This window comes from Vidua chalybeata, chromosome 12 (genome assembly GCF_026979565.1).
Source record: "Vidua chalybeata isolate OUT-0048 chromosome 12, bVidCha1 merged haplotype, whole genome shotgun sequence".
In the NCBI taxonomy this organism is placed as follows: domain Eukaryota; kingdom Metazoa; phylum Chordata; class Aves; order Passeriformes; family Viduidae; genus Vidua; species Vidua chalybeata.
In genome coordinates, this window is record NC_071541.1 from 21,048,663 (window position 1) to 21,070,607 (window position 21,945).

General features: G+C 40.9%; 1 protein-coding gene across 5 annotated transcripts in view; it reads right to left on the reverse strand.

The window, feature by feature from the left end:
* BICD2 (BICD cargo adaptor 2) overlaps positions 1-21,945 on the reverse strand; it is a 65,305-nt gene that overhangs the window by 23,501 nt on the left and 19,859 nt on the right. For all 5 annotated transcript variants that reach the window (XM_053953454.1, XM_053953455.1, XM_053953458.1 and 2 more), the window contains exons 2-6: positions 11,586-11,798; positions 8,533-8,685; positions 3,841-4,293; positions 1,823-2,842; positions 603-754 (exon numbers count right to left, since the gene is read on the reverse strand). In XM_053953454.1, coding sequence (XP_053809429.1) covers positions 603-754; positions 1,823-2,842; positions 3,841-4,293; positions 8,533-8,685; positions 11,586-11,798 — 1,991 coding nt within the window. The remainder of the gene's footprint in view (positions 1-602; positions 755-1,822; positions 2,843-3,840; positions 4,294-8,532; positions 8,686-11,585; positions 11,799-21,945) is intronic.

Consider the following 21,945-nt stretch of genomic DNA (forward strand, 5'->3'; position numbering starts at 1 on the left):
ATTTGATGATTCGGTGATTCTATGTGTCAGCAGGATTTTATATGTTTGTTAACACCACAAAGCACAATTAATAAGCAGAAGCAATTTCTAAAGACAAAGCAATCAACTCAGCTGACATGGGTCAATGAAATGACAGATGCCAGCTGCAGGATGGACAGCCTAAGAACACCAGGATGTTTGCAACATCTTTACCTTTTCCTAGATCATCAAGGTAAAGCAGAGTCCCATCTTCAGTGTACAATAAATGCTCATTTTGCATTTATTATTTATTATTATTATTTATTATTATTATTATTATTTATTATTATTAAATGTCACTCCTCCTCAGAGCTAATGGCTTCAAGAACCAGGGATAGCAGGTAATCTCCCAGTCAACTTGAATAAATACTGCCACAACAGCTTTATATTTTGTAGCAGCACACTATATCCACGCATGTTCCTCATCAATAGGAGCATATCACAGACACACACACAGACTGCAAGCAATGATCTTGGGAAAAAGCACCTACTGCTTCACTCTCTGCATGGTAGATGGGAAGGATGTTCAACTCTTCCCCACACAAGCAAGGAATTAAATTTGAGGAGTTCATTATATTCGTTACCTTGTAGCAAACATAGCTCTCAGGGAAGAGAAGGTCGCAGCATCTTCCTTCAAAGCCTTCAGTTCATTTCGCAGCTTCATCATGGTCTCTGTAACCATCGCTTTCTCATTCTCATACTTGCTTTTTAAGTTGGCAAGGGCTACTTCTGCAGTCTGTTGGTTACCAGGGAGAACAGAAACATAACATTTAATGAAACTCTTAATCAAATGCTGGCTAAAAGATTTTTAATCACTATTCACATAATGAAACATTTACTTTGTACGGGAATGTTAAACTTGTGGTCAACTTATCTTGTACAGATAAAATAAAATTTCATTTCTGAACACTGGGGACAGACATAGCCATCTCCTACTCCCATTAACCATGCAGCAGCATCAAGGAAGTTACAGAACATAGATGTAGTGAAACCTATCTACTAGCAACACAAAGGAACAAAACAATCTACTTAGTATCTCAATACTTAAATGCATTTGTCAATCACTAGCACAGTTCTCTCTTATACCATTTTACCTATCTTACATTTGGGACACTTTTATTAAAATGTGCAAAAGAAAACTTAATGTGTTTATTTCATCCTTAAACAATACCACTAGTAGTTTAGTAGACTAAATTACTTCTTTTTAAAGACAATTTAAATTTAACCGTAGAGAAGATGAAGCATGTCATGTGGTGTTTCAATGGCAGTTATTTTCACCTACTGCACTGCTAATGTTGTTGAATGTCCAATCCCCAAAGCCTAATTTTACCTTTCACCTCTGTTATTTTGGCCACATTCTTATATCACATTCTCATCTTGGAAGGCTCTCTTTTATTTTGCAGTTTGAGAGACAGCAATACTTAAATTTCAGAACTCTTTTAAGGGTAACTACTAGAATTCTTTCAAGTAGAAAATAAGATTACCTCTTCATTTTAGGTGTCCTACATTAAATATAACCTGATCTAATTCAGATAGACAGTAGATTGAGGCTACCTTAACCTTCATAAAGTCTCAGAAGTACGTGAGAAGCTGAAGTCAGTTACAGCCCCAGTGCTCGTCTTTACGTGGGACAGCTGGGTGCCTCTAATGGAACAGCCAGCTTCAGCCTCAGATTAGCCAAATACCAGCCAGGAAAGCCCTACAGAATTGAGGGAATGGCAGAATGAACTCAAAGAAAAATTCTCTTGTGCTTATGACCTAGTTGCCTGACACTGTAACCTTCAAACCTCTAAGACCTGGTTACCTGTTTGTTGGCTTTCAGCACAGTTCTCAGAGTTGCTATCTGTTCCCTCTTGGTACTCAGCAAGGATTTCAGCTTCAGGATTTCTTCCATAAGAGCTTCCTTGTCTTTGTCCACCACTGGCCCAAGCTCTTGAGTAGCAACGCGCTGCCTGGACAGCTCGGTTGTTCTGTCCACAGCAGCCTGCAGGTGTTTGATCTGATCCCGAATTATAGCAATCAAGTTGTAAACGTTCATTGGTTCCTTCCGGGGATCTGACACTGGGGATGGCAGAGATGACACCGGGGATGGGCTGCTGTCACCACTTCCATTCTCTGCCTTTCCCAGCTCAATAGTTAACAGCCCTTTAGAAAGAAGAATGGGAGACCTTCTTCCCTTGGCCTCTGGACTACTGTGTCCACCTTTACCTTCCTTGTAGTAGTCCAGCATCACTCTGTTTGGAGTTTCATTGTTGCACATGCAGACATGGTGGTACAAATTGGCCAGCTCTTCACTGAAGGTGACTAGCTCATCTTGGGCCACGCTGAGGCTGCCCTGTGTTTCTCCAGCAACATCACTGACTTTCTTCAGCTCCTTCTCCAGCCTGGCCATCTGTTCTCTATCATGCCTACTGGACTTTTCCAGTGAGGTGATCTTTTCAGTGAGAGCTTGGCTCTCAGTCTCATATCTACTCTTCTCTTCCTCATACTTAGACTCACATTCTTTGTATTTTGCCTTCAAATTTTTGAGCTCTTCCTTCAGGTCAGTAATTTCTGCCACAGCCACTTTGTACTTGCATTCCAAGATCTCTGGCCCATTGATGTCAACTTCATAATAGTCTCCATCTTCATGGCTATCTCGGTCCTTCTCGTTATCAAGGGCAGACTGACGCTCCTTACTGGCCTGGAGCTTCTTCATGGCGTTCAGGTTTTCAGTGAGCCTGCCAATTTTCTCATGCTGCTCTGAGAGGGCCCCCCGTGTATTTTCCAGCTGTTTCTGAGATTCCTGCAGTGTTGTTAACAAGGTAACCTTTTCTCTTTCCATCTGAAATGCAGGAACACAGACATCTGTGTTAAGGGAACTGTATCACTTAAATGGTTTTAACTATAAGAGACAGCAACTTAGTCAATGGTCCATATGGTTACAGAAATCCAACCACTTGCACATTATGGGAAAGGCTCCACAATCTATTCTAAAATTATCTCAAGTTACAGTGTTCATTGCCAATTCTTTCTTATCTCCTCTTCAAAATGCACATTTTTACACATTTATTCTCTAGGTGATGGTCTCATCGTGAAAACTTCCTTTCAGCTAAACAACAAGCTAAAGTTTATTGCTATCTTATAAATTATAAAGTAAATTCTATGAAACATACACTTACTCTATGGCAAAAGCTTGGAACTTCAGGAAAGACTCAGAAATACCAAAACTTTTTCAGGTTTCTCCTTTTAAATTTCTCATTTTTAAAAATTCTGCCAGTTTTTTGCTTAAGGGCTTTTTCTTACAGAAGATAATTTAAAACACACCTGACAAAATATTAGTAGGAAACATAAATGTGCACCTTGTTCTAAACTCTCCAACCTCCTAATTGCACAAACATAGCAAAGAAATGCTTGGTGCTGATTAAGACTTCATGCTCTTTGACCTAATTACAGAAAATATGAGTACAAAACTTCTTTTGATGAAGGTGATTGGAGTAACTTTCAATTTGGAAACAAACCACTATTGTTCTTGGTAGTGACGTAATGAAGTAGACACAGCAAGTATTGCACAGGAGACGCATTAGAACTTTCCACCAAGGAAAGGGCATGACTGCCAACTCCACTGCATTTAAAAAAAAAAAAAAAAAAAAAGAAAAAAGGAAAAAAAGCTTTGGTTTTTCACTGACAAACATTTAACATTCTCAAATTCCAAATCAATTGAAGCCTTTAAGAACACAGTATAAACAGTACCATGTGAGATACCAAAAAGACTGAAATTACATCCCAAACTAACTTTAGGAGCTATTCGAAAGTGCACAGCTCTTTAGGAAACCCATTTACCTGCACAAGCTGCTGTTTCAGCTTCTGGATTTCAGAAATGTTTAATTCACTCAGAAGATCTGAAACCAGACTTGGGGCTGGAGGGAAGCTTTCATTTTTCTTGGGCGTTGAAGTACTGTTTTTAACATTGCTGAGTTTGCTGAGGCAGTTTTGTTCAAATCCATTCATGACTTCATCATTATTGGGCTCTGTGGCTTCATCGCTGAACTTCAGCCCATCCAAAGAGATGTTTAAGTGGCTGTTGTACATGGAATCATTGATGTTCATGTAGTGAGACAGCTCCTTCCGAAGGTTGTTCTTCTGCTCCCTCTCTGTCTTCAGTGTTTCCAAGGCCTCCTCAAGTTGGCGCTCAGAGATCTCCTTCAGCCGGATGGCATCTTCCAGTTGGCTATTGAGAAACTCGGTTTCCTCTTCCAGCCTTTTGATTTCATGCTTCAAGCCTTCAAACTCCACCTGGAGATATACAAATGGGGGTGGAAAATCTCTAATGAAAATGTCTGCCTGCAAGGCATCAAGTAATTTTGCTTCTGAATGTCACTTAAATATTGTAGAAATAGAATATTTTTTTCATTTCTGGAGTCTAGTTTTAGCACTATGACTGTAAACATAGCTTATGTAATTTACCTTCACAGAGACTACAGAATAAATTCACTAAGCAAACTGTCAAATGAGCTCATCTATTCCAGCTCAATTGGGACAGGTGGGAGATAGAGTGTGTCTGATACAGAAGCATTCCAAAACAGTCTTTCCTAGCTCTGCATGCAACATTTGTTTGATTAAAAAATTCCTTGGCCAGCCTTCCCACAAAGTTAAGCTTCACTTTTCCAAAACTGGCATGACAAAGGTACAGTTTGTACCTGCTTCACTGCCATTCGAATACACCACTGGGTTAAAACTGTGATCAAACTCTGCTTTTATACATTCAAAGTAAAATGCTTTAGCATTTCTCTCATCATCATTTCAGCACATCTTGAAAGGGCTGCAATTCAGATTCCACACTTGAGATCCACATTGATGAGTTTGATGGCATGCTATCTATCATATCTAGTACTGCAGTTTTTTAAACCTCTCTTACACTGAAATTATGTACACAAATGATTAATGTAAAATTTTTAATCACTTGGGGGTAGCAGGGAGGAAGCAAAAAAAGAATATTCTTCTTTACCCTGTGTTGTGGTTTGACATGGAAGTTAATTTTTTCCAGGAAGTTGGGTCAAACCAATCAGTGGTCAGGTTTGGATATTGGCACCTAGAGTGACCACTGAAAGTATGGACACGCCTCTGAGAACACAGGGGGTTAAAAGCAAGAACTCCCAGGAGAACTCTCTCTTTTGGTTCCGGTCGTCAGAGAGTGCAGACGCTCCCCTGCCCAGCCTTAGGCTGGGTGGGGGAGGGGAAGCCACGCGGCCTTGTCCAGGTAGGCCGAGGGGCTGAGGGTCTGGAACCGAGCCAGCTCCTGGACGGAAGGGTGGAGAGAAGTGGAGATGCCTTTGTCCCCCCCCCCCCCAAGAGGGAAAGAGACAGAGAGTCTGGCGGCACTTGGAAATTTGCCGGCAGAAGAGAAGGAGAAGGGGGGGGAATGTCCAGCGTGGGAGACGGAACACTGGACCGAGATATCAGCCGTCCAGAGAGTCTGAACGTTTAACCCTTTTTAAGAAATGAGGGCTTTTTAAAAGTATTACCCCTCCTTCATTTGTAGTAGAAGAGAGATGGTCCGGGACCTGAGATGTTAGAAAAAGAAATATTTAGGTGGGAGACGATGATGAAGTAGCTTTTGGCTAGACTTTTCTTGTTAGCCATAGACTACACCAAAATCTCCTGCAATAGAGACTGCATTTTAGGAGAATGCAGTGGTGACCCAGACTGGGCGAAAACACCACCCAGGGAGACCTGTTTCAGCTTCGAGCAGCACAGGAGTGGCAAGAACCAAAGAAAGCTGAGGAGGGAATGGTGATACCCTCTGTCTTCGGGAAGAAGATGAGTCCTGTTTTTGGACCCCTCAGCCCCAGGGGAAAATGGGGGGGACTGTAGTCCCAGGATGAGAAACTGAACTGTTGTATCTTTGGGTCCGTGGCAAAGCATCCTTAAAAGAGCCCTATGAGCAGTCTGTCCATGCACGGTGGTGAGAGCACTGTGACATGGAATGGAGAGTGTCACACCGGCAGATTTTTTTTTTCCGGGCGGTTGCCATGTGTGACAGGGAAACACAGGGTGGCAGCTGTGTTTCCTGGGGAGTCTGTGGTGCAAGAGAGACTTCTCTCTCTCCCTTGATAGTTTGAGTATGGATTACCTGAAGGGTGGTAATTTGATCAAGAATCCCGGGTGATGTTTCATGACTGAGTGTTTTTGGAAATTGGGAGGAGGAGGGGTGTTTTAAAAGGTCTTCATCCTGAATTTAGTTTATGTGTTTTCTGTATTAGTAGTAGTTTAATAAAGTTTTTTTTTTCCTTTGTTATTAAGCTTAGACCTGCTCTGCTCTGTTCCTGATAACATCTCACGGCATTTATTTAGGGAAAGTGCATTTTCATGGGGACGCTGGCATTGCGCCAGTGTCCAACCATGACACCCTGAAAGAAAGGAACTCATACCATAAGATATGTCACATTATTTATTTTTTGCCAATTGCTAAATGAATTTTAGATGTCAACATAGAGCAATCTGGGAATGCTGAACCACACCCAACTTACACACCAGGAATCAAGTATGTTAATTCAGTGTTGCCTTGGAAAACTTGACGGCTGCTTCTAGTTGCATGAGTAACTAGAATAATTAAAAACTAGAATAATTAAAAGTTCATCAAATAGGATTAGGACAAGGTAGAAAATTAATCCACTGCCATGAAAAGAACAAGCTCTTGGTTCTGTATACTTCCACTGAGATAAAATACTTCAGACTGTAGTCTATTTTCAAAATTTCCAGAATAAAAATACAGCAGTCAATAACTACTAGCAAATATTGAGATAGCATCTGAAGTTAAATTTAGCTCAGGCCAGAATGGCAGCATTCTCCTGTATTGTTATTCTAGAACGTGGAGCTGGGAACTTTCACCTGCTCCTCTGATTATGATGAATGAGAAAAAAAGGAAAAACCAAAAAGTAACCAACTATATAGGTTTGATCTTACCAGTTCCCTCTCTCTTCCAGCCTGCATCGAGAGCACAACAGCCCCTTTTGTCTCTACTACAGGATGTCAGGGTGCCCAAAACTGCATAATTAGACCAAATATATGAGAATAGGTCCAACCTGGAACCCTGTTTTGCGCAGTGAGGCCCAAAGTAATAAACACTGACAAAGATTTTCACTTGGACATAAATAAAATATATTCAATATCTCACATATCTAGCTTGACAGGGCAGCTTTCATTCATTACACTGAAGGAGTTCTGCAGCAAATTCTAGAGAGATTTTACTATGTGCTGACTACAACAGATGGTATTAACATTGAGTTTTCTAAAAAACTTTGATTTTAGGAATATTATCATGGAATTGTAGAATTAGAGAATAGTTTGGGCAGGAGCAAACCTTAAAGTTCATCTCATTCCTCCCCCTGCCATGGGTAGGAAGACCTTCATCTAGACCAGGTTGCTCCTCCAAATCCTGCCCAACCTGGCCTTGAACATTTCCAGGGATGGGGCAGCTGCAGCTGCTCTGGGCAACCTGTGCCAGGGCCTTACTACCCTCACAGACAAAAATTTCTACTTAATATCCCATCTATCCCTGTCCTCTGAAAGTGGGAAGCCACTCCCTCTTGTCCAAGGTGCCTTTCCAGCTTTCTAGGAGCCCCTTTAGGTACTGAAAGGTCTCCCTGGAGCCTTCTCTTCTTCAGGCGGAACACCCCTAGCTCCCCCAACCTGTTTCCAGAGCAAAGGGGCTCCAGCCCTCGCAGCATCTATGCCCTTCACTTTCCCAATTGAGCTTTATTTATGCAATGGGACTGACAGCTATCTGAAGAATAAAAATAGCAAGTCCCATACTGATAGATGAAGATAAGTGAACCATGTCAAAGACCACATCTAATCTTAATTATCTCCACAAATGAGAACTCAGGGAAGCTCTTAAGAAGTTCCAACAATGCAGTCTTCTAAAACTCAGGAAATAGCTGGAACTGCACAATTAAATGTGACCTTTCAGACAAGCAGTCACACAGATGTGACAGTGTAGAGAAACTATAACAGCATTCCAAGTTTATTGAAAGTAGCTAGAATAGAAGAGTAGCACAGAAATGGAGAGAGAAGGTAAGGATAAAGTAGCAATTAAAATATGTTTCAGAAACATGTTCAGAAACACTCCCATTTCCAGATACTGTAGAAGGGGAAGGATGGAAGATGGATGGATGGATGGATGGATGGATGGATGGATGGATGGATGGCAGGCATTGTAAAGAGACACTGAAAAACTACTGTAGCAAAAGGACTAAAACAAGTAATAAAGAGTGATAGAGACTTCTTTCATCAGAGAAAGAGAAGGCAATGGAAGGACTTGGAAGTCAAAGTAGAAGCAATGAAGTATTATGACTATGTATAAATAGAGTCAGAAAGGGCTGAGTCTTGGTGCTGAAATATAGAGCTTATAGTCTCAAAAGTAGCACAAAGATAGAAATTAAGTAGTTGGATGTTCAAATGAGACAGAACCATACTGTAACACAGGAATTAACTGGTGCTACCAAAGCAATGCTCACTGGTTGGAAGACTTGCCTGACTTTGCTTCAGGACAGACACTTGTTTCTGGAGACAGATGTTTTCCTCTTCAAGTTCAGTATAGTCTTGCAGCAAACGTGCTTCTCGGAATTTATATTCCTTAATATCATCTCGCAGGCGGGCCCTTTGGATCTCCACGTTTTGGTTGACCTGGAAAAACAAACAAAGCAAAACAATAATGGTGGCACCTGGATCAACTACAATTAAATTGCAAAATTTTGTATCTTTTATATATTTTTTATATGCAGTAATTAATTGAATTATATTGAAACATGTTGAAATTATATATCTTCCCCTCACCCCCTGAAATTACAGAAAACCAAGTCATTTACACAATAATTAGATTTTCTATTCTTGCTTTTCTTACAAATTCTCACTATTGACTCAAAAAAGTCAGGAAACAAGCAGGGAAAGCAGCATTTACACCTGTGTTGTTTCACTGGCTGTAGCAACCAGCAAAAGTTTTCCAGACCAGAAGTCAGTACCCAAATCTGTTTCCAGATTTGAACATGAAGGGCCTTTTGACAAGAGGAAGACAAATTAGATGACTCCAGATGTTCTTATTTGGACATGTATTTGCTGCTTTTCAACAGACATTTTCTTTATAACCAGAGCAGTAAGTTGAAAACATTATACAATTAATCCTTTTGGAGAAAGACACTGCATTAAAACACATGAAATCTAAGATCTCAGGTTGAGAAAAAATAGAAACTAGTTGACACAAAATACTCCCTTCCCTCAGCCCCAAGACTTGTGTAGGACTTAATGAAAGACTCCAAAGAAAAAGTTATCATTGTTTTGAAATAGATAAGAAGTAAAAATCAATATATTGGTGTAGTATGACGTTGGGATCTTTCATGAATATACACAGACACTTGAATAAATTGACTTGGAAGATATACAGCTATAGAAATGGCTCACTGCACTTAGCTTTTATTTTTTCCAATATTATTTTCCTTCAAGTCCTATCTTCAAACACTTAATTCATACAAAGTGAAAAAGTATGTTCTAAAACATTAACAGAATTAGCTTCAGATACAGGCAAACAGGGAATACAGTTGCCTAGAAAAATAGTATTTTTGTAGCTGCACCCATGATATGATGGGGCGGTTTTCTACATTTCTAATTCAAAACCACTGCTAGGTGCTGACAGAGGCAGCTTGTCACATCAGCTAGCGTATGGGACCTGCTGCCTGATCTCACCTGTCCTGCAGCCCAGCCAAGGCAGCTTCAGCCTCAGGCCTAAAAACTCAGATTCCTTCTGAGCTCTCCACTCCCGGCCAGACACAGGCATGTCAGTGATGACTAAATACTGTCTCAGCCCTTGAGAGTGTGCAGCAGGGGTCCACTGAGTAACCACACAGGTACCAACAAGCACACACAGCACAATGAGATAAGGGAAATGTTTGCAGCTGGAGGATGTGCCAAGAACTGAACCTGGCATGTTTTGAGTACAAACACTGAATCACCTGCAACTGTTAAGACTAATAAATTTAAATTACAATTCCCTCACACATCAGATAAAGATTAGACTACATAAAATTGTCTGCTTGTTTTTAGCCGCAAAGAGAGCACAACTTCACAACACACCAAGAAATCAAAATTGCTGCAAGCAGACAGTACATCAATATAAATTACAAGTTGCTATAGCCCATATTCCATGCCTGAGTAAGTGTTGTTTCTCTACCTTTGCACAAACCTGGGGCCACAGGGAAAGCTGAGGACTGAGATGAATTCACATTTTTATGTCTCCTTAAAAGGTGATTGGAATGTGGCAGTATCGGGAAAGAAAAATCGCCTCCAGTTGCAGTGACACTGGAAGCAGACCAGAAATCTGCTGCTCAGCACACTTTGAGAAGGAACCAGAATTCATCACAGACACTGTGCTGCCTCTGGGGTGGGCAGTTTTTCTATTACGCTAGTCTTAAAGGTTGGGAAATACAGAAAAAGAGCTGTGTCTGTGTTTCTAGAACTGTTTCCCTGTCTAAGGAGAAGGCTTGCTTCCAACTCTGTTCCACAGAGTTAAAGGAGAAGTTGATTGGCCTGTTTGATCACTTGTGACCGCTTGTACCACAAATCTTCTCTGTCATACCCCAACAAGAGGCACCAGTGAATCCCCACATCTCCAGAGAAGTAACTCACATTTCCTCATCGATTTTACCATCAAATATTATCCACATATTTGTTACTATCTCCTAAAGAAATTACATGAGATACTTGCAGCTGAGGTCACATGGAGTAAGTTGAGATTCAGATGTGGGCTCTTGGATAGCCTTCCCTCCTGGCAGGAGAGGCCAGTTGATTAGCTTAGGACTAGACAAGTCTAGTCCCCAGTGCTTCAAAGGAAGGTGCAAGAAAGCTCAGGAGTAATAATTGCTGACTGTTTTATCCATCCATCTGTGGCTTACAGTCTCTGTAGTTTTACCAGACTGAATTTAAGCAATGGTTTGAGCTCTCAAAACAATCATTTCTGCACCAGTACCGCAAAGACTTCTGCTGAACTACAGATTTTTTAAGTAATTAAACTATTTAAGTAACTTCTCAGCAATTATTTCCCCTTAAAAATATGTGGTTTCAATAGTAAAACAATAAAAGGTCAAAGCTATTATGTTAAGCAACCTACATAAATGTAAAAGCCAGCGCTTCATGAGAGAAAACACAAGACTATAAACTTTACTATCCCTCTCTTTGTGCATTTCAGCGTTTTGTTATAATCTCACATCTTCAGAAATTAGGGAGGAAAAGGGAATAAAAAGGGAAATTATGCCACAAATATTTTACAGCCAGAAAATCTGCATTGGAAATGAAGCAGCAAAGTACATCCAAGGGTCTCTGTTCTTGGCCTAAACAGATTCCTCTGCTTTTTAAGGCAGCAATTCTGGAACTGAGGGAACTGATGTGCAGTACCCACAGGACCAGCATGACGAAACATGCAGCCATGTGTCTGTCAAATCACCTTTCAGCTCAAGAATCTTCCCTTTTTTTGGTTACACAGCACCAGAAAATGTAACAAATCCAAGTTGCAGTGCACCCTGTGCATCTTCACTCACCTCCTTCAGTTCCTGTGCAACAGAATTAAGGCGTTCATTTTCAGACTGTGTGTTGGCAAGGACATTTCTTATCTGCTTCAATTCTGTCTGCAACTCCATAACCTTCTTCATGTAGTATTCTTCTTTGGTAGCTGATTCTTGAATCAAGGTTTCCTCTCTGCTCTCTCCATCTGCTGCTACCTTCTTGTGGTTGGTATGGGCCTGTCCAAAAGCCTAGGACAGTCAGAAAACACATCTTTTATCAGTAAACCTATAATTCTGCATAAGTAAATTCAATTTTGAATAGTTGAAAACATTTACCCTCATATATTTCTTCAAGGCAAAGGAATGTAACCTTTTCCTACATCCTCCAATTCTGGGGTCAGATTTACAAATCCTAGTAAGTGGCCAACACTGTGCTCTTGAAAGTAAACCACGGCACCTAAACAGTGTTTTGTGATGCAGAATGCTTAAGCAGAACCTCATATAAACCCTTGTGGGAGGGAGCAACAATGTAGTGACTTGAGCCTGCTGTTGAAACATGACTGGCTTCCAGCCAGATGACTGCAAGATGACCAGATACTGCTGCACATGCATATTCTCTATAGTGGGGTTAGATTCACTTCTGCAAAACCAGAATCACTGAGAACACATCTGGCATTAGCAGCCTGTTCCCTTTCCCAGGCTGGGAGCTCCCAGCAGCTGCTCCTGGCTGGGAGATTACAGCCCCCCCTTGGGCTGCAAGACCTTGGCAGGGCTGCTCCAGATCTAGGCTAAGCCAGTGGGGTCACGCTGGTTGAAGTAGGACAATCCCCCAGCCAGCTTGAGACATCAATCCCCAGCAGTGTGCCAGCAAAGGTACTCAGAGGCAGGTCAGAAATCCAACCCGCTCGGCAGAGGCTGCCTCTGCTAGTCCTGACACTGGCATTATTTTGCCTCCTCACATTTCTTTTGGGGGTCTTCCTTTTGCTTGAAACCCTTGCAGGTGATGGTCCCTGTGGTAGTGCTCTCCACATGTGCGTGCCCCCAGCCCACACAGACACCCCAGCTGCTGCGGTATGGAACAGCTTGCAGCTGTCACTGGCACATGTTGGAGAGCAGAGCTGGCCACTTCCAGTAGTTATATTTATAACACACGGCCTGGCAGATCGGCCATATTCAACAAGATTAAAAATATGAACTTTTAAATGTTGTACACGCTTGCACCACAATCTAACCCAAGGCATATTTGGAGCTTTCAGGTGCCACAGTATCTTTTTGGGATGCCAAAACATGGCAGATTTTCCTAGTCAATGTTAACATCAGGCCAAGTCAAGGACAGAGAAGCATCTCATTAAACTCCTTATCTAGTTATGCATTTTCAATTGATGTTAGCTCTTCAGAAAAATACTGTCAGAGAAGAAAAAAACAATCTGCTTTGAAGAGAAACAGATTTCAGTGTTTTATTACTTCTGTATATTGCAGCAGGCACATTAATAGCGCAGAAACTACTGACTATACCAGGGCTGGTAAACAGCTGATCAAGTATGAAAAAATAAGAAAAAAAGTAGAAACTAGCTCTGCCTATGATTAAAGGCACACAGATATTGCTCCTATCAGACTAAATTTTATTTCAAATAAGCAAGTGAAAGATACAGGAGACAAATATCCATTGGAGAAATTCTAGCCAGATTCATCAAAATAACCTAAGGGAAACTAAAAAGCACCATATTTCAGACAAAAAGCACCATCTGGTGCTGGCAAGTCCTTGTCACATGAACTTCAACAAAGAAGCTTAAAAGCCTAATACCCAAGATCTCCATAAATGTTAAAGGGATAACAAAAAGCACACCAGCTCCTCAAATACACTATTTTTTCCCTGTAATAAACTAAGAACAACCTTTAGAAACCAGTATGTATGACAAATCTCTGGCACAGACAAAGGGACAATGGGTATCTCTTTGCCCAGTGAAGTACCACCGTTTGCTCAGCTACAGGATGCCAAAACAGCAAATGGAAGTTCAGGACACTTAAAGAAGCCACAGCTGATCAGCCAGACTTCAGAGTCCAGGCATGATTCCATCAAGGAGCTCAGTAATGCCAATAAGGGAGGGATTCTTAAGAATAATGACTAATTTGCTAATGAAAGTTCCAAGGCAGATGCTAGACCATGGGTTTCTTTAACATCCGGAAAGAAAATGTCATCATTTTGCCCAAGTCACAATTGACAGGGAGTATTTAAACACAGAAACTGCCATAGAGGATGAGACTTTTTTTAAAATCCAATATCCTGTTTTCTACAGAGGCTAATGCCAGATGCTTCAGAGAAAGGTGCAAGAAACCACATAACCTCTTCAAACTGGAGATTGCCTTAAGCATCAATGGAGAATGCCTAATGTAAATTTGGAAGAGCTACTAACTTTGAGTTACCCATGTAAAATACCTCCATATTTTTCAGAGGTTTATGCACTTTTTGGCCTCAGTAAAATCCTACAGCAACAAATTCTATATATAAAATCTTACTCTTACATGACAGTTTTTCATCAGTTTACAAGTTTCCCACATTTCCATAAAAGAATGCATATTTCTGTTCAGAGGCTTGAAGTTAATTCCATGGTCAACAGTCAATCACTCACTATTTTTTGAGAAATAAATCACAACTCTCTAGTCTCTGGTGATGGCAAGGTGAAGTTCAGTAAGTTATCACTACTTTTATGTGTGAGAGGTTTTTCCATTCACTACAACAGACAGACTTCCTTTTCAGAAACTGCCTTTTATTATGGCTTGTCCCAGCTGGCAAAGCTGACCCAGCCAAACGGGAACTGCTCACACACACTAACTAAAGAAACAAGGTCATGGTCACTCCTACCAAAGGATGCTGCTGTTCCTTGTGGACTCCAGTTATTTCTGCACACTAAGACTGTTATTTGCTCTCAGCCAGCATGCTTGTGAAGTGTCAGCAGAAACGCTGCCGTTAGCTTGAGTATTGCTGTCTGGAGTACAGAACTGTGAGTAGACAGACTCTGACACACACAGAACACGAGAAACTCCTTCAGAGTCACGGTCATCAGGACAGACAGCCCAGAACAATTCAAGCTGCGCACATTTATAAGACAACACTGGAAAAGCACTTCTATTCCAACCAAGCTTTGTTATCTCTCTTGTATGTACTTGGAAACAACCTCAGACATCACTGTTACAAGCAATTTTCCTAATTCCTGTGGAGAACTGTAACTTTTAACAAAACTGTGCAAAATTACAGGGCAATGCAATTACCTGCCAGACCTGTCTTAAATCAAGCTAGGAAAACTGACTTTTTACTGCCATGCACGAAACCCCTAAACCTTCATACATGCTGGAGTCTAGCATCTGCCTATCTACTTTTGTTTTAACATTATTTAAAACACAGGAGCAGAAGTCAAAGTTACCCTGCTCTTCCTCCTCTTCCAAAACCTCTATTTCCATCTACTAGGGAAGAAAAGTGTTCACAGTTATACTAGTATGATAGTCTTCGGTGTATCTCTTCACAAAATAAAAGTTTCTGATGTGAGGGCTGCAAAACATGTTCTGCTCAACAGCTGCCTCTAGGGATTACGAGACACTAATGTTAAGGGATTATCAAAGTTCTTATCTTCCAGATTCCCAAGATCAGGGCAAAAGCAAAATCAAAGATTTCATGAACCAAAATGTCATCTTGCTATTTGTTCAGCTGTGCTTGTCAGTGCACTGGAAAGCACTTTTCTGGACAAAGGTACAACATACTCAAACTATCTCTTCAGAAAGCTGCATAGGACACACATCAAAAGCCCTCCTTGGGTTTATCACCATCTGAAACCAACATAAATGAACCTCTACCCCCAACACACAACCTCAAATTCTGTGATACGCAACCCCAAATTTTGTATAGCCATATACCTCTGGACCAGGCAAATATGAAACACTTCCCAGCTGGGACTCGCAGTTACGTGGTGCAAGGGCAGCGAGCTTAGAGAAGTGCACCGAATCATTCAGATGCTAATTTTTGGTTCTTGTTCATAACCTGCTGCCAAAGCTGCAGATCAACTGAACCCTGACAGGTTTCCTTTGGTCAAGCTGCCATCCCCTACCAGCCATTCCAGTCTGTGAGGTCCTTCTCCTCTCTTCTTTCAAATACACTAGACAGCGTTGCCCAAAGGCCAATTATAACATCCCTGACACATATGGAAAATTTACCATAATTTGCTGGTGAAGGTTTACCAAAATTAGTACCGAAAATCCTATTAAATGCTATTAACTTTCACATTTGCAGAATTACTTACATTAGCAGACTCAAGACATGTAGAAAATACATGCTATCATATTCTTAAATAGCCCAGAAAATATCGTTGCTAAATTAAGGAGATTACTACAAATTTCAGATGACAATGTCTTAAATCTCAAGAATTCAAAGCTCTCCACAACAATTATGAATGGAAAAAAGAATCTGGACAGCAAATGGATGAGGCAGACTCATCCAAATATCGCAATGTTATATAAAATGGTCAAACCCAGTTCACTTCAAATGAAGCCCCGGATCAAGCTACATTTAGACTGAGTTTAAACTACTGATTTCCAAAAGACAGACTTAAAAAAAGGTCAAGCTTACTCTAGGTGTGATGATAACACAGATTGATCTGTTTATGTTGCAGGAGGAACAAGATCTCAATCATGCAGATGCAGGTTAAGTATTTTGCATGAAACCCAGTACACTGAATGATGCTTTCATGTACAACTCCAAGCTTTGAGAAGAAAGTTTTCCCAATTCTGTGAAGTTTAGTATACTGCTAACATATCAAGTTCTTAAAAACATTGTTAAAATTTTAAACATGATCTTTTGAAAGAAGTTCACAGTGCAGCTGTTCACGGAACACATGAAATGTGAAGAATATCTGAAACACGCTTCTTAGAGAATTCCAAATGCTTCTCTCAGAACAGCTGCTGTGATATGGGAGATGCACAGATTGATCTCAGTCATGCTCAAAACAAGACTCTCAGGCCCTCAGGAAAATCAGAACAGTTCTGCCTTTTTTGCCTCTATAATCTGTCACTCCAGACCTCTACTTAGCCCAAAAGTCATTCAAAGTATGCTGGTTATGCTTCCATATTTTCTGGGATCCTGAAGTAGACTGTTAAAAACAAGAGTAACACAAAATACTGGGATGCCACTATCAAATAAAACCTCCCAAAGATATGCTGGAAAGGGCTTTTTCTGAACAAACCCAGTATGATCTCAAATCCTCCACCAACTTCTGCAAATAGCTGATGTCTCTAAAGGCCTGTCAACAGCTGATCAGAATCCAGGTGCTGCACCGGGACTGTTAGAGGCTCCGGAGGCTGCCCTGCACTGCCTCTAGGGCACTAGCATCACTCTGTATGTATCTTCTTACACACATTGAACCACAGCAACTAAGAAAGGGCAAAAAGAGAGTCTCATAGATGCTTAAAGCGGACATACTGACAAGGAAAGTCACAGCCCACCAGCCCTTAGATGACACAGATGAACAAACAGGGGAAGTGACACCCCTTTCATACTTAGTCAAAATCAGAGGGAGGCTCCTGTGCCATGCAGAAGTACACTCAAACTAACAGAAAACAACACAAATATTTCAGTGAAGGAGTTTAGTAAAATAAACTGCTTAAACATTCATTAGTCATCTAAACCTGAACTTGTGCTCTTCATTTAAAGGAGTAGGGAGGGGGCAGAGAGAGACAATTGCTTATACACGAGAAGAAAAAATAAGAAAGAGGGAGAAAAATCTTAACAGAGTGTAGAACTCCACAATACAAATCAACTTCTGGACATCACTGATTCCCATGCTCATTTCTTCTCCAATGAAGACTCCTTTGCCTGTGCATCTCATTTCTTCCCATTTTCCAGGCTGCACTTCCAGTCACACATGATGCTGAAATGTCACGCAGCAAGGGCAGTCCTTAGTAAATGTCACAGTAGCCTTTTCTCTGCCATGAAACACTGCTATATGATGCTAACCATCCTCAACAGATGAAGCAGCATGAGGCATTAACCCTTTCCTTCACTCATACAGTGATGTTTAAATGATGCTTCAGCCCTTCTTGCTATCACAGTCATATTAACATGGCTGCTGCACCACCACAAGCAGACCAAAATGTGCACAAGTTCCTCCAAGAAGCACATTAGGAAGAAGAGGAACTAGTTTCAAACTCATTGACAAGAAAAGCTGATATAAACACAGGAGAAAGGCAATAAAGGAGAGCTTGTCTGAAAAGAGTCCCTTGCCTTTCTCAATTAAATTTGAAAAGCAGAGTGATGCCCATGTGTATGCATGCACCAGAAGAGCAGTACCATGGTACAACCACCACCAGAGGAAACACACACAGCAGTGCCTATTCACCTTTGTGGTGAGGTTTGAGAGCACTCTAGTAGATGTGTTTCTGTTTCTTTTGTACTGAAGATCAAGAAGGATGTGCAGAAACTGCCCCTTTTAGAAGCCTATCATTAGCTACTTTTGCAGTGAAAGAATGGTTTACCCATAAAAATTAAACAGAACCCAAGCCACCAATAAAAAAAGGTGTGATTAATCAAGATGTCCTTTTTTTAAAAACAAGGATAAAAGTCATGAGACTAAACATCAAATAAGACATTTTCCTTCAGTTGCTCTCTACCACTACTCAAGAGAGATTCAAGCCTTATTTCAGGAGGCTTTCTACTGATTAACAGAGATCAGCACTCATCCTTCCCCTCCCTCAGTGACAGGCACCAAAGTGTGATCAAGGTACACATGCTCTCTCCCTTTGGTGTAAGGTAGCAAAGCCAGCACTGCCAGGAGTCATTACTGTCCACTCTGACTTCCAAGCAGAGTTTCCTGGAAAGCTTGGAGTTAAAAGCCAAGGACATTAGTCACAAGGTATTTCATTCACCACTGTCATTCATCACTGCCATGAAAGACTCTGGACATTGCTGCTCTTGAAGATGTGAATGCTACTTTTGTTTCAAAGCCTGTGATATAAATTAGCTAAATACATATCCTCCCAAAATGTGGTCTCTGTCACTTACAAACATATGTGACTACTGACATCAAAAGTACATTTCCTGACAGTGTGGAGCATTTCCTCATCCCCAGTGTCCTGCTCTGGAGACAGCAGGCAGGATGGTGTCCCCATGGCCACCTCAGAACCTGCTGCTGCCTTCATCATTAGTCACCCTCCCAGGAAAGCCACACAACCAGCAGCCCCCTCACAGTCCATCAGCAAGTCCAGCTGTTCTCAGTGACTTCAATGGGCACTCAGCCAAAGCCTGGGGTTTTAGTTTTGGTTGGTTTTTTTGTTTTTTGTTTTTTTTTCAGAAAAATACCTATAACTGTAATAGGGAAGTAGAATTAAAAAGGACCCAATTGCATTCTACTGAGTTTAAACCAGAGAGGAATGGAAGTTTTGGTGAGCATTCATTTCTGCTTTCTTACAAACAAAGAAAAGGTGCATGAGAGGGGAGAAAGGTGAGGTGGAGCGACACACAACTCAACAGAAAAAAGTACTCCTTTCAGGATAGCTTTAGGTCTGATGGGTTAAGAAAGAACATAAAACAAGCTATCCTGAGGCATCGTTCTCTGCTGTGTATCATAACAGATTAATGAACTACTGCCAGGAACATCTACACAGCTCCAGACCAAGCCTCAAAGGCAACGAAGATGGAAATGTGTAAGAGAAGAAGTTGATGCTGCTGAACATCAGCACTGTTTAGGAGCTAGACTAGAGATTTCACTTAAAAGTGTAAAGGACGCCCTTACCTGCCCACTGTGATATCGAAACATTGCTGAAACTCACTCTTCCCAAAAGTCACACTGCACGAAATTTGATCATCAATTGTTCATTTTTAAACCCTTCTGCTAAATTTGATGGAATTATTTATTTCTACAGGCCAGTTCACTATGCTGGCTGATCCTGTTAAGCAGGTCATTAGGTCACCTTCCCCTGCATACGAAAGGAGAATTGACTGCAAATGGACTCCATACAGTAGTGTCTTGTTAAGACTGTCTCTCCTCTGCAGGCACTCGAGCTAAGCACCTGTCAGGAGATGCATTACAAATGATTGTGCAGAAACCTGGTATTATCTACAATTAAATAATTTTTAGAAACTGAAAACCAGGTGCAGTGATTTCTAAGTATTACACTAGATCTCTAGCAGCTGACATCAAAGAATAATTTCACTAAAGGCCATAATTAGTCCTGAGAAGATATGTTATGAACTTTCAGAGGATGCAATGGAGGGTGCCCCACACAGCCTTTATTGTAATAATTAATAGAAGAAAAAAACTTTCATCTAGTGTTACTAATCAAATGATACCCATTGCTGTTCAGTAAGTGCCTGATCAGTAAATCACTGGAAACTGAGCAAATGCATCATGGAGTACCTCTGCTGACACCATTGCCTTCCTTCTCATCTTCACCTTTGATAAGGATAGTAGAATAGAACAATACTTTTTTTTACTCTTATCAAATAAAAGGAACAATGTTACCTTGGAGAAATAGATAAGCCTGACAAAGCAGAAGCCATGCAAAATAATGATATAATACTTTCTCAAAAGTGGGGGTTGAAAAACAGCCACCTAAAAAGGACACCAGAAATTGAAGACCACCAAAGAAGACCCCAAAGAACACATAAGGACTTCCAATAAGGGGGGCAACTATGTAAAAGTAAGTATCACATACGCATAAAGTAAGCAGGCACAGCTAATGAGTATGTAATCAGAGTGTATGATAAAATCTCTATTTACCAGGGCACTCCATTAGAGGAGGGATCCTCCAAGTGACCAGGGCTGCAATAAAGAATGCCTGCTTTCTAATAGTCAAAACTGTGTTAGAAAGTTTCCATCTAGCCAATTTTGGTACCACTTTAACCTATCCTGTGGCTGTGTGGAGCTTGGAGGCTGGATGGAGTTAAAACACAACATTTCCACTAAAAGATCCTGCAACATCATGAAAGAAAAATCAAATGAGATCTCAGTCCTCTAAACATGTATGTGTCTGTATTTAAAGTTAGGAGGACTTATACCTACCAAAGACAACTTATAAACTTACTAAAACCAACTTATACTTAACAAAGCCAGTATATGCATTCTGTCCTTCACATTAGACAAAAATGGAAATAGTTTAATTTCCCCACACACAATTTTGCAAGAAAAGTCTTTCTATTTGAACACAACAATTTGCCTGCAGTCTGTCAGGCATATGCACTGGGAATGTGTATGGCCTTGCAAGTAGCAGGTGTGACCAAGATCCTCTTGGCAACCTTGGATCTCCAGACCAGCACCACTACCTCCTTCATCCACAGCCCAGCTCACACACAGCCTGTGGCCAGCCACCACTTGGGTACCAGTACAGCAACACAGATCTCAGCTCTTCATTTACTCCTCAACATCACAAAAGTTCTCACATTTCAATGAGTTTGGGAATAGGCTCTTTCTCCCACACACAAATATTCCCAAGGGCCAAACACAAACATTAACTACACAGCAGGCGTAGATTCACAAACATCAGCTCGCAGGAGATCTGGTACCTTCAGGGAAGTTGTGAGGCTTTTCAAAACATTACATCACTTCCCACCATGTCAGCCCACTCCATACTGACATCTAACATCTTCCAAAACGTCATGCAACAGTGAATATTTGTACACACTCCAGGAAAGAGTCCAGTCCTTGATCTGACTTTAATTTTGTTAAAATAGTGGTTTACACTTTATTTGGAAAAAGCCCAGTTAACACACAAAATAATTTGAGACTGCCTTCAATAAAATGTTGTGGTGTGAGCAGGAGAAGGATTATACCTTCCAGAGTTGTCCCTGCAGTGCAACCCTACAGCAGATCTCACTTACCCTTAGGTGCCTGTTAAGTAACACTGTAAGGAAACAAAGTGACATTGTAGAACTTTGGAGAATCAGGCTACCCATCTACGGCTGTAAAAGCCTGCTGAGCGTGCCTCAACGTGATTAACTCCAGAATTCAGAAAAGCTGCTGCAAGATTATAAACTACTTTTCTATAAAAGGAACATAAAAATAAAGCACAAGATATAGCATCCTTATTCCCACACAAGAAAGATTACTTATTACATATGACACAATCCACTTACACCACCAATGTTGAAGTGCAGGCTTCTACAAGGTCAACCAAGAGTTTAAGTTGGCACCAAAGGAACTGCTCCCTGGCTCAGCAGCCAGGCCAAGAAATTACGTTTCTCTCATCTCCTGTGCCCCAACCCAGCACTTGAAATTAGAGAACCAAGAAGACAATTGTTTTAATTGGGAGCAAGATTGAGAGGTTCAGGATGAAAAGACACAGCTTCCACTCACTCTTTAATTATTGGTAACCAAAGGAGCACACGCACACAGTGGTGATAGAAAACACTTTCTAT